We start from the raw sequence: 13,502 nt of genomic DNA, 5'->3' as shown, positions 1-13,502 counted from the left end.
AAGAGAGAAAGCAGTAAAAGCAGCTGCCCCCCCCCCCCAGGTGCTGCGGACGCTGCTCAGCCTGAGGATCAAGCAGGTGGAGGTGAAGAAGGACCTGGAGGCCACGGCCCCTAAAGGAAACTTCATGAACCACAAGGACAAGAGGAAGAACCTGTCCCGCATGCAGAGGAAGGTGAGTTACACCTGAACGTTACAAACTCTCCTTCCTCCCTAACTCTACAGCTCTGTTGAACAAACAGCTGGTCTCTCTTCACGCCAGCATCAACCTGTGAAGTGAAGCGTAGCTCCAGTTTTTACTCTTGCAAATGTCCTTGATCTTAGGATCTTTTAAATTCCTTTATTTATTTTTTACCAAGCCAAGCTTCTGTCCGTTTTACGTTACACCTCTCTTTTAGAACTGATAAGGCCGACTGCTGTGGCTCTGATGCTGCAATGCTGCTTCATCTGTACGTCTATGTCTGTATGTCTGTCACTGCTTATTGCTGCTTCTATGTCTTATTGTCTTGTTGCTACACGCTGCACTTTTGCCCAAGACAAATTTCCCCTTCTGGGGACAATAAAGTTAATCTAATCTAATCTAAACACCTGGAAGCACGTAGCATCGTTAGCACCGCTAGCATCTGACTGTGTGTGTGTGTGTGTGTGTGTGTGTGTGTGCAGTGGAAGAAGGCGGAGGAGAAGCTGGAGAAGGAGCTGCTGGAGGCCGAGGCGTCAGAGAGCAAAGAGCAGAAGATCAAACTGGTGAGAAACAAACTGTTGTTTTAGTTTTAACATGTTCACTAGTTTTATTTCAGTTTAGTTTTAGAGAGTTAAACAAGTGATGAAGCAGTTTTACTTTAGTTTTTATTAGGGAAGCACCGAAACCAAACACCCAAACACCGAATGAAATTATTATACCAATATAAATATATGATACTATATTATTATATAAATAACAATTCCTTGAAAACTAAAATGTGTTTTCACATGTACTGGCAGTGTGTATTTTCACTGGGGTCCAAACGCCGAAGGACTAGGAGAGCACCATGTTTGACAGGACAAGGCTGTTGTCATGACGACTGACTTTAGCTCAGACTTTAACTTTAGCTACAGAGACACAACACTGCAACTAGAGAGTTGTTGGTAGCGCAGGTTGTTGTGTTTGATGCTGCAGACATGGACCAGAGCTCCTGGTCAACAGACACACCTGCTGTATCGCTGCCTGGCAACAGCATCATCACAACTTCCTGTTTCCACCGACTTGTTTCACTGTTACAAGTCTTTTGGCAGAAAACTGAAAATGTGTCGGTGCATCTCTAGTTTTTATCTAGTTTTTATTTAGTCTTAGTCTTAGTTTAGTTTTTAACTTCTCTCTTCCTCCTCCTCCTCCTCCTCCTCCTCTTCCTCTTCCTCCTCCTCCTCCTCTTCCTCTTCCTCCTCCTCCTCCTCTTCCTCAGCACACAGAGACTCTGAACATCGTCTTCCTCATCTACTTCAGGATCTTGAAGAAAGCTCAGAAGTCTGTTCTTCTTCCTGCTGTTCTGGAGGGACTGGCCAAGTACGACACACACACACACTTATACACACTTATACACACTTATACACACACACACACACACACATTTATACACACACACACACACAGAGTGTTGGTCTGACTGTGATGTCACTTCCTGTCAGCTTTGCTCACCTCATCAACCTGGAGTTCTTTGACGACCTGCTCAACGTGCTGCAGAGCCTCATCCGCTCAGGGGTGAGTACTGACCTCTGACCTCTGACCTCTGACCTTTCACCTCTGACCTTTGACTCCGCCCACCGACCGACCGACCGTCAGCTCGGGTACAAACTGATTGATTGATTGATTGATTGATTGATTGATTGATTGATTGATTGATTGATTGATTGATTGATTGAATGATTGATTGATTGATTGATTGATTGATTGATTGATTGATTGATTGATTGACTGGTGGCTGTGATCAATCCACGCAGGGTCTGACCAATCGGGAGAGTCTCCACTGCATCCAGACGGTGTTCACCATCCTGTCAGGACAAGGTCAGTGTGTGTGTGTGTGTGTGTGCTGTTGTTGTTGTTTTTAACAGAAGACCAAGGCAGCACTTGTTTCTCACAGCAGAACCCTTATGTTTATATTATATTTATATTATTTATTATATATATTATGTGTGGCACCGGCAGCGGCCATGAATAAGAGATTTCCTGGAGAGGAAACTATGGAAACAACCAGTGGTTTAGTCTAATTAGTTGCAGTGGGTTTACTGCTCTTATGGTGGGACACTGTTGATTCCTGTATTACATTGTTGTAGACGAGGCAGCTTTATTTATATAGTGCATTTCGTACCAAGGGGCAAACAAAACACACACATATATAAAAACTCCACTAAAATATGAGTCTGCAGCATGGAAATTGATTTATATTAAAACAATTATCCAAGATTAGGAGTAAAAGGTCTTTATAAGAGGTTTACGTAGGTTTAGGTTTTGTGCACACAGCTAATGAGAAGCAGAGAGAGACGTGGTCGCTCTGAGAGGCTCACAGTTTAAACTCTGTAAGTCTCTCTGCTTTGTTGAACACGTTGTTAGAGAGAGGACAAGTTTATCTACAACTGTGGAAAACATCATGAGTGTAGAGTGTAAACTGTGGCCGTTGAGCAGCGTGGAAAGAGAAAAGTTTCAGACAGTTTCAGGCAACTCCTCCCACACACCCATTATAATCTCAACACTTCTCCCCAAAACGATCATGGTGATTGAACAGTGATTGATCAAAAACTATAAAACCTATCGACACCTGGATTAACACACCGTTAGAGGAGACTTGTGTCGACATTTTACAGCTTAAATGGAGTCTCTAGGTGAAAGTATGCCGGAGTAGTAGACGTTTGAAAACTGTGACTGTGTCTTCAGGTGACGTGCTGAACATCGACCCTCTGACCTTCTACTCGGAGCTCTACAGGATGCTGCTGCAGCTGCACGCAGGTTGGTCTGTGTGTGTCTGTGTGTGTGTTGATCACTCTCTCTTGATAAAAAAACTTGAATGTTATGGTTTTGGTCCACTGGCATTATTGTGGATTCATAACTATCTGTCTTCTAGATCACAACAAGTGCATTTAAATGGTGGTGTATGAAATAGTGGGGATCTAGTGTGTGTTGTGCCTCAGGGCAGCAGCCTCGGACCGTTACTGTTCACTGTGTTTATTAATGATCTTGCTTGGGCTCCTGAAAGAGCAGAAATTGTGTTTTATGCCGATGATTCAACCTTGTATTATGCTGCTTTGCCTTCATACAATGAGTTGAATGACGTCCTTAATAAGGAACTGCACATTTTACATGACTGGATTTCTTGTAATAAGTTAGTCCTTGATGTTCCTAAAACAAAAAGCATTTTAATCGGTTCAACACATAAGCTATTTTGTAGCCCAAAGTTGTATTTAACGTTAAATCATGTCCCTGTGGAACAAGTAGAGACTGTTAAACTCCTGGGTGTGATGGTGGATTCCAGGCTTTCCTTTAATAATCACATTCATCAAATGATCTTAGAAATGGGAAGAGCTGTTGGTCTCTCCAGGAAATGTGCTTCCTTTGTTGCTCGACCCCTCGTGTGTCAGATCGGACAGAGTTTGGTGTTGTGCCACCTAGATCAGTGGTTCTCAACGTGGGGTCCGGGGACCCCCAGGGGTCCTTGAGAGATTTGAAGGGGGTCCCCAATTTTTTCTTGAAACTTTACCACTTTTTCTAGATTTTTTTTTTTTTAACTTTTTGTTTTAGAAATTTTACCGTTTTTTTCTAGAAAATTTTTACTTTTTTATTTTGCAACATTAACATTTTTTACAAGAAATTTTACCACTTTTTTCTAGAAGTTTTTTTTATGTTTTACACTTTTTTGTTTTAGAAATGTTACCGCTTTTTTCTAGAAATGTTTTACTTTTTTTTTCTTTTTCTTTAATTTTTACCATTTCTTCCTAGAAATGTTTAAACCCTAACCCACTTTTTCCAGAAATTTCTCTCTAATATTTCCAAAATTCACGCCATTGGCCCTAATTTAAAAGTATAAAAAAGTAATGTTCTTCAGTCTCAGAACAAATATTTGTGTATTTCTGGTGTTTACTTAAAGCAGAAGTGAGTGATATATTTGTGTTAATATAAGTCTTAAATAGTTATATCTTCCGACAGCAATCACTTCTATAGAGTGTTTGGTCTGAAACACGGGTCTGTCAGTCACTCTGCTCTGCTCTGAGCCCAGGAGAAAACATTTATCGTATCCTACAACCTTTATCCAATGAGGAGAGAGAACGGCATGCAGGGCTGTGTGTGCAGCCAAGGGACGCCGTGAATGTGGTGACGTAGCGACGGGGACTGTTATGGTGCGTTCAAGGAAACTCGTATTTTTCCGACCTGTGAAGTGGTACCAGTTCGATCTGGTACGAGTTCACGGGTCAGAAGTTACGAGTGGCCGTTATAGAGACTTTCACCGGTAAAACAGGTCGGAAAAACACGAGTGGGTTGCCTGGAACGCCACAAAGTCGTAAGTTGTGACTTGAAGCTGTAATTTACGATTTCAAAAGCCTGCCTGGAACGCAGCATTAGCCAAAACGACCGGATCACTCACTTCTGCTTTAACACTTACTTTAAATCTGGTCCAATGGGTCTGTGGTCTAATTTGTGTCAGTTTAGGGTCCTTGATGTACAGAAGGTTGAGAAGCACTGACCTGGACTACTGCTCTGTGGTCTGGGCATCGGCTGCAGAACCTGAGCTCAGACTGTTACAGTGAAACCTCCCTAACATCAAACCTGTCTAACACTAAACCTCTCTGACCTAGGGGCGCACAACGATGACATCATCATCGTGCTGCGGTGCGTGGACGCCATGTTGGTGCGGCGCAGGAAGCAGGTGACGCTGCAGCGGGCCATGGCCTTCGTCAAGCGGCTCAGCACGCTCAGTCTGCACGTGCTGCCCAACGCCAGCGTGGGCGCGCTCGCCGCCAGCAGGGCCGCCATGCACGTGAGTCTGTGTGTGTGTGTGTGTGTGTGAGGATGGAGAACGACTGTTGTTGTGATCTTACACCAATTGAAGAATTAAAGGGACAACCAGTAGTTTGTATTTGGTTCTAACAGAGTCTGATATTAATGTGGATGAATCTACGTCACCACTTGTTAATGGTCCATTTTAGATAAATCTATGGTTTTGTCTCTATGGTTATTTTGATATTATTATTAATTAGTGGTCGACTCGTCCAGCATTTCCTAGTTACGGTTTCCCGGACGCTGCTCGGCGAGTCATGAGAATAACGCCGCCGGATCGCCGTTTATGGTGGGAACTACGACGGTATCTGATCGTCTTCCAACCTCTGACTTTCATTCTGGATCAATGAAAACATTCTTGGCAAATGTTTTCACTCATCCGTCTTGCACCGGTCCAAGAATTTCACCGTGCGCGCTGAGGCTCATGGGAAATGTAGTGAAAAGACTTTGCTTTCCAAAACTCCTGGTTGTCCCTTTAAATGTGTTTATTACAGTGTTTTTCTCCGGAGCGAGAAAAGACGTATGAGGTCACGAGTCAACGAGGAAACGATTAGTCGACTTAAAGGCCCCATGGCATGAAAAATGTGATTTTGGTTATTTTTTCGTGCTTGGGGAGGTCTTTGGGCCACGTATATACTGTCCCATGCATCAAACTGGTCATAAACGGAGAAACACACACCGCCCATTTGTAGGAACATTCTCTTTAAGACGAGCAGATAGCACTTCCTCCTTTCTGTGATGTCACACACAAGGTAACTCCGCCCACCGTGACCAGTTGTTTTTTTTTCAATTTTTATGAATGCAGCTTAGGTTTCAGTTACTTGCCTGTGATTGGCCCGACCACATGCAACTCAAAAACAGTCAGCCAATCAGAGGAGAGGTTCTCATTCTCTCTTCTGATTGGCCAAATGACCTGTGCCTGCTAGAACTCCAGAAAGAGGCAACAGAAAGGGGCAATATAAACGATATTAAGCAGATCACAGGTACTCAAAACCAATGATACATCTTGTTAGGGATATCAGCAGGTAAATAAACCCAGACAAAAGTGCACAGCATGGGGCCTTTAAGACAAAATCTGACCAATCAGATTCAACTATGAAAACCCTCAGTCGAGGACACAATAAGTTTAGTTTAGTTTAGTTTAGTTTAGTTTAGTGTGTTTATTTCAGTCTTATAAAAACAAATACAATAGACAAATATAAAGGTATAAATGCAAAACAAAACAAAATAAATCAGAACAAAAACACAACAAGCAAAACAATTCACTTTGACCAAAAAGGTGTAAGAGGCTGAAGCATCAGCTGATTTTGCCTTTACCCTCCTTAAATTAACATTTTCCGTTCACTCATTCATAATAAAGTGTGTATTTGTGTGTGTGTGTGTCAGTCCTTCCCTAAGTGTGACTTCCTGCTGGACAACGAGGTCCAGGGCAGCGGTTTCTTCCTCCCTGAGCTGGATGAGCCGGAGCACTGCAACGCCCAGAACACGGCGCTGTGGGAGCTGCACGCGCTGCGCAGACACTTCCACCCCGTCGTCCGCCAGTTTGCTGCTCACCTGAGCCTCGGCGCTCCCAGCGACGGGGCGGGCTCTCTGGGCGTCAAGCTGAGCCGCAGGTGAGGACCGCTGCAGCACGGCCACACGGTCACATGACGGCTGGCAGAGATTAGATTAGAAAACTTTATTGATCCCCAAGGGGAAACTGCTTTGCCACCCAAGTAAATGTACTCCATTACTCTCCACCACTGCCGGCTGCTGATGACATCATCATTAACCTCTCCATCACTTCCTGTCCAGGAGTCCTGCTGAGCTGTTTGGTGACTACAGCGTCAGAGATATGACCTTCAACCCCCCGGTGGCTCCACCCGCCACCAAGAAGAAGGTAGAGAAACCAAACGCACCCTCACACATCAGAGGTTTAAGCTGGTTTAAAGGGACATTGTGTAACTTTCACTCCTGTTATCTATTCAGGAAAATCTATTATTTGGTTCTTCAGTCTGTTTTTCATTAATCAACAAAGTGAAGTGTTCCTTTCAGCTCTGAATGAGCCGTTCATATCATTCATATCTCCATGGAGCGGGTAAGCTCGGTGCTGCTGCCATGTGGTGTTGCCATGTTTTTACCTTCAGTGCACTGCAAAAACTAAAAATCTTACCAAGAATATTTGTCTTATTTCTAGTAAAAATGTCATTTCTAGTCAAAACTAAATACTAAATAAGACTCGGAGAGTGGAGCAAGTTTTTCTTTCTTATTACAAGCACAAAAAACTTGCTTTGACTGGCAGATTTTTCTACTTATTTCAATTGGAAACTAGTTTGAAACAAGTGAAAATGATCTAAAAACAAGTTTATTTTTAGGTGATGAGTCTTATTTTAAGTGGAAAGAGATTAGTTTTGACTAGAAATAAGACAAATATTCTTGGAAAGATTCTAAGTTTTTCCAGTGTGACAGCGTGACGGTAACGGTAACCACGGAAACTCAGCGGAGACACCGGAGCTGTCGTCACCGCGGTAACGCAGCGAGGAGGAATGGAGCGTTACACTGATGCTGCATTCACCTGCAGTCGGGCAGACGGCCAGATGTCATTTTAGTCACAGAAGTCCAGAGAAAGCCGGTAAAACAATACCACATCGCCATGACAACATATCGTCACGTGTATTGTTTTGCCACTTGTTTACATAGAGGCTTGTTTATGCCGTTACTCTGCCGTCTGCCCAATTTCACCTGAATGCAGCATGAAAAATATACAACCACAACGCTAGATGGAGGAATTCCTACGCAATGTCCCTTTAAGGTTTGAACTCTTGAATCTTTATCAATTTGATTTTTTATTTTTCCTTCTTCAGGATCGATTTGGGGGCGGAGCTTTGCTGCTGGACGCCGAGTTGCAGAGACAAGTGGACAGAGTCCTGACCGCCACCGAGGACACACAGCTGGACTTTACCACAACACACACACCGAGCCAGCACTGACACACACACACACACACACACGCATACACACACACACACACACACACACACGCCTTAAATAAAAGTATTTTCTAACAAGTTTTATAAGTAAATGAGATTTTTCCTGTCAAAATAAAAGCCTCAACCAGCAGCAGTCAAATCCAAACTGGTATTTTATTCTGAAAATGTTTCTTTGTGTTACAGTTTTTCTCAGTCTCTTTGGTGCTATTCTCAGATCAGAATGAAAGTTCTCATAACTATTAGTTCAACCTCCACAACATGTAGTCATTTGTCCACATCATAGTAGCAGTTTCTCCTTCCTCTGAACAAATTGCAAATGCTTTTGGACATGTATCAGTTGCTCTCATACAATTCTCTGCTGTTTTACAACATTATCATTTGTTTATGTCATGTCAGTCAAAATGAACTATACTTTTGAACGCTGAATAGTCTTTCCCTATAAAACTAATAGTCCTCATTTCATTGCTTGAGTCATTACATACAAAATTGTTGAACTAGTTTTCAAAATCTGTCAAACTAGTTTTAAATGTTGGGAGAAGCTGTGAATTCAATTATTCAAACATTTACAGTAAGGAACAACAGGTATTTATGGTATTGGACAGTAATTCAGCACTAAACAATCTGCACTGCTGTCATTGTGTCAGGCATTACTGTAAGATACAGTGGGACAAGAACTTTTTACATTTACATTTAGACTCACAGCTTCACTAGAGAACAGATTTACTGTATCGTAATGTATTACAGCAACCACATCTTTACAGTACGGTACTGTACTACAGCATTTTACAAGTAGGAAGCACTTTTACAGTATTGTACACTACAGTAATAATGGTTGATGCAGTACATGTACTGTACATTACTGTAATTTTACTCTGCATCACATAGGATTACAAGACAACCTCACAGAGGTGGAAGAGACTGAGCCCATTACAAACAATGACATAAGGTTGAAAGAGAGACAATGTAAGGATGACATTACTGTATCTTTGGGAATATTGAATCTGTTTCAATCGCTACAGTTGACAGAGTGATGTAGATGAAAATGTGACTGGAACGTCTGGATGTGCAGGAATGATTTACAGTACTCTGTAGGTTCAGTTACTATATGTACTGCAACATTGTTTACGTAAAGTTGTACCCAAAGAGTGTTTCTTATGTTTGTTGTAGTTGACTGTAGTGTATTTTTCCTTTGCACGATGCTGTGAACAAATCAGAATTGCAAAGAGCACATGCAGTAGAAATGTGAAACATACATATTCAGTATCTCCACTAAATACAGTAATGTGTAACTTTACTGTAGTTTTCACATGGTTGTACAAGTAGTGTATAGTGCTGTCTGGAGCATTTTCAGGTGTCATCACTTTCTGCATTGGAAAACACTTAGAGAATAAAGTGTCCTAATGAAAACATGACAAAGTCATTTGACTATCTTGTTCATAAACGATGGTGTCAGGACTTCTCATGTTGACCACACTGACAGTTTCATTGACATGAGTACTTTGGTTGCTTTTGAGGGATGGACTATCCATTTTGAGCAAGTGACGCACTTTTGCAGGTCATCCACTAGGTTTTGCAGTTTGCAATAATTGTTCTGAGAAATGCACTAACTGTTGTGCAAATGTTAAGAGTGATGTGAGAAAAGCACCAAAGCGACTGAGAAAAACTGTAATGTAAATAAACGTAAAGTCTCTGTAACTATGGTAACGTGAGGTGATGGTGGCAGCAGCTGTTTGGTGTTTTTGGAGGTGTGGGAGGGGCTTACAGGTGCGTCTAAGGAAAATTAGAATCATGGAAAAGTTTATTTATGTCAGTAATTTAATTTAAAAAGTGAAACTTAAAGCAACACTATCGTTTTTCGACCCTAAAATAATGTTTCTAAACTCGTTGAAGTGGTAGAAAATGATGATGAATGGTGCTGCAGCCTGAGCGGGGTCGCGGCGGCTGAAACTGCACTATGGAAGGAACACCGTTTAACCGGCGGCGGCAACAAATTCACGTTGGCTACTGTGCTTCTCTGGGAAAGACTCAAGACTCAAGACTACTTTATTAATCCCTTAAAGGGCAATTCCCTTTGGTGGCTCGCACACCACATGCTCATAGCACACAAACACAAATAAAACACATAACAGAGAAACCAAAGAAAAAACAGGGTTGGCAGCTGTGTGCAAAGTCTGCTAGTTACATGTAAGAAATGAATAAATACCTCAATAAAAATAGGAATTCTAATAAATATCACCATTAAAAGTACATCTCTATGTCTCTGGATAAAGACACAGTTGCTGTTCTCAACCAGTGTACCAGTACCACGAATCCTACATAGTGGGGCTATAAACATTATATAGATCCGTTACACACAGAATGAAACATTTCATGTCTTTATTTATTGAATTCATTTTAATTGTAATGATTATGGCTTCACATTTAATGAAAACCTAAAATTCAGCATTTAAAAAAAAAAGAATAGCAAAAGATCAGTTTAAAAAAGCATTTTTAATATGGAAATGTTGGCCTTCTGAAAAGTCTGTCCGTCTATATGCTCTCAGTACGTGGTTGGGCTCTTTGACTTGAACTACTGGAAGTTGACTTTTCCATGATATTCCAGTTTATTGAGATGCACCTACAGTAGGCTAGTAGTTCCTGTAACTCATTCATGGCCTTTGGTTCAAAACATCAGGACACCTCAATGAACCCAATTTTAGTAGAACATGCACCACAGGCTTAAAGGTTACAGCTACAACGTTTTCATGAAAACGATTAATTTTTCAAAAATAATACATCCACAGAACGTCTAGAGGGGTGCAGAATAAAAGTATTAATTTTACAGATTTAAAAAAAAAAAAATAATATAAATAATTGTTTTATAAATTTTGACGAGTCCAAAATATATTTACATCTGGTTACGTTGGCAACAACAGTATCAGTACGTGGATGTCACGTGAGGCGGAGCTCAGAGGGGGCCAGATCGTGATAGCTCTGTGGAGAACTAGCATCGTGCTAATGCTAACTAACGGTCAGTCGGTGCTGTAACGTTTCCGGTGCAGGTGTGATGCTGCGGGTTCGTCTGCAGGTGAGTTAGTGTGAAATGAGATGTGTTTCCAGTCTGCTGTCAACACTGGAGCTGCTGCTCGTTAAATACGGTTACCGTTAGCTTAGCTTTAGCTACTAGCCGTGGCAAATATTCCATTTCTGGGTCCAAGCGCCGGCAGTTACAAGTTGTAAACAATGGCAGAACCAGTGAATCTGTAAACTCTTTCTTCCATGACACATCTCTGAGAGTAAAAAAAGGGATTAATTCATTTAAAGGTGTACAGAAAAGAAAACTGAATTTGAGCCCACTCTGGATCATAAAATTAATGTGATAACTCATCTATCAGACGTTGTAGGCCAAACTTTGTGCAAAATTCTATTTTTGAGTAAATCCGGGATGAAAGTGTGTATTTTTTTTTCCGCATTGGATAATGCAGGCGCACGGATTATACGTCAGCCTGTACACGATTCACCAGCCACGGATATTCCGTCATTCAAACGTCTGAGACACACACGGAGCTCAGGCTCGCCCCAAGCTTTGAATATCCCGCCCGCTCGATAACGACCAATCAAATTCGTTTTCCTTACTCGGGTAAACTCGTGTTGCAGCTCGTGACAACCCTGGTGAAAAATTAATGTACTAAGTGTACTAAAATTTTGCATACTTTTGTGTACTTCAAGCCGCACTAATCATCATTATATTTCAAGTGTGTTTAAGATTAGTTAACTTGAAGAGTGCTAAATTGGAACAACTAATTTTGTGTTAAGTATATTTAAGTTGTAGAAAAGCTCAACTTAAAGTGTATTTAGTGTACTTTTGTGTACTAAAGTGGAACAACTTAAAGTATATTTAGTGCACTTTAAGTACATGACATTTCATGTACTAATATATGCCTAATTAGTTAAATTAAAGTGTACTTTGTTTGTATTATAAGTACATTAAAAATTAGATGTTAGTTAGTGTATTAAAATATATACTTAATTATACTTTTGGTATACTACTTTCTACCTTCATGCAAATGTGTTACAAGTATACTAAAGGCTGAAAGACTTGTGGGACTACTTCCAGGTAAAAAAAACATACTTTAATGTATTTAAACCACATCCAAATTATAATAATACATTGCAAATAATACAGAAACTTGTACTATCTCTAAATGTATAAACATTTACATATGGCTTTTAAACATTTTCAAAGGAAAACTTTAATAACACATTTTCAAATATTGCTTCTTTCGTACATAGGAAATAGAAAATAGAAATAGGTTTATTTCAGGCAGCAGACCTAAACATTACAAATAAACCTTTAAGGACAATTCCAGGTGAATTCAACTTGGGGGTGTATGTTCCTATCATTTTGGGTCTAAAAGAAGGAATGTGAAGATTTTCAGTTTAATCGCTCCTGTTTTGCGGTAGCTTGGTCTGTCCCCGCATCGCTACGGCAGCAATGAATGGGAGTGGATGCAAGTTCCGCTGGTTAGCCTGTTTACATCCCTCAAAGCCGCATTTTTTTCCACAGACAGCGTCAGATGGCGACTCAAACATGTACCGAGAAGTTTATTTACTTCAAGCAAGCCGACATGCTTGTAAAACTAGATCTAATTCAAAGTCTTGTGCGAGACCCTGCTGCCGTGCTCGGTGCATTCAGGTGCAGTAGGAGCTACCTTTTGTGTCATAAACACAGGAATATCGACTCTTTACTTGCTTGAAGTGTACATTTTTTTCAACAGACAGCGTCAGGTGGCGACTCAAACATGCGCCGATACGTTTTTTTTACTTGAAGCAAGTCAAGAGTTGATATTCCTGTGTTTATGACACAAACGGGAGCTTTCTGACTACCCCTGAATGCACCGAGCACGGCAACAGGGTCTCGCGTGAGACTTTGAATTTAGATCTAGTTTTACAAGCATGTCGGCTTGCTTGAAGTAAAGAAACTTCTCAGTGCATGTTTGAGTAACCATCTGACGCTGTCTGTGGAAAAAAATTGCGGCTTTGAGGGATGTAAACAGCCTAACCAGCGGAACTTGCATCCACTCCCATTCATTGCTGCCGTAGCGATGCGGGGACAGACGCAGCTACCGCAAAACAGGAGACGTTAAACTGAAAATCTTCACATTCCTTCTTTTAGACTTAAAATGATAAGAACATACACCCTCAAGTTGAATTTGCCTGGAATTGTCCTTTAAAGAAGGATAAGCAAAACACATGTACATACACAGTGTAACACAATTCTTACCCAGGTAAGTAGGAACATTAAAAAAAAAAAAATTGCAGCTATGTTTGAAAGTTCAAGTCACCTCTTTTTTCAGTCACTCCCAGTATGAAATGTTCAGTCCACTGAGGAAGTGAAGAGGATCTATCCTACCGCATGGTTGAATGTGTTGGATATGTGTGTGTGTGTGTGTGTGTGTGTAATGAAGTGATGAAAGGATCCAGGTTCTTGATTCTTTGCGGGCACCATATCTCTAGTTGTCCTCCAGGCTGTGGTG

General features: G+C 41.1%; 1 protein-coding gene across 3 annotated transcripts in view; it reads left to right on the top strand.

Moving 5' to 3' along the window:
• The window catches only part of noc3l (NOC3-like DNA replication regulator), a 38,346-nt gene that overhangs the window by 9,202 nt on the left and 15,642 nt on the right, over window positions 1-13,502 (top strand). For 2 of the 3 annotated variants that reach the window (XM_083994382.1, XM_083994380.1), the window contains exons 11-20: window positions 41-172; window positions 661-741; window positions 1,437-1,537; window positions 1,660-1,732; window positions 1,972-2,035; window positions 2,903-2,974; window positions 4,816-4,997; window positions 6,404-6,630; window positions 6,812-6,896; window positions 7,861-7,993. In XM_083994382.1, coding sequence (XP_083850508.1) covers window positions 41-172; window positions 661-741; window positions 1,437-1,537; window positions 1,660-1,732; window positions 1,972-2,035; window positions 2,903-2,974; window positions 4,816-4,997; window positions 6,404-6,630; window positions 6,812-6,896; window positions 7,861-7,986 — 1,143 coding nt within the window. In that variant the 3' untranslated portion in view covers window positions 7,987-7,993. Of the gene's footprint in view, window positions 1-40; window positions 173-660; window positions 742-1,436; window positions 1,538-1,659; window positions 1,733-1,971; window positions 2,036-2,902; window positions 2,975-4,815; window positions 4,998-6,403; window positions 6,631-6,811; window positions 6,897-7,860; window positions 7,994-13,502 lie in introns of those variants that run through there. The other variant, XM_083994381.1, reaches the window with a different exon arrangement.

The sequence above is a fragment of the Trachurus trachurus genome (assembly GCF_905171665.1).
Source record: "Trachurus trachurus genome assembly, chromosome: 19".
NCBI lineage: Eukaryota > Metazoa > Chordata > Actinopteri > Carangiformes > Carangidae > Trachurus > Trachurus trachurus.
This window is presented reverse-complemented; position numbering and strand designations above follow the sequence as displayed.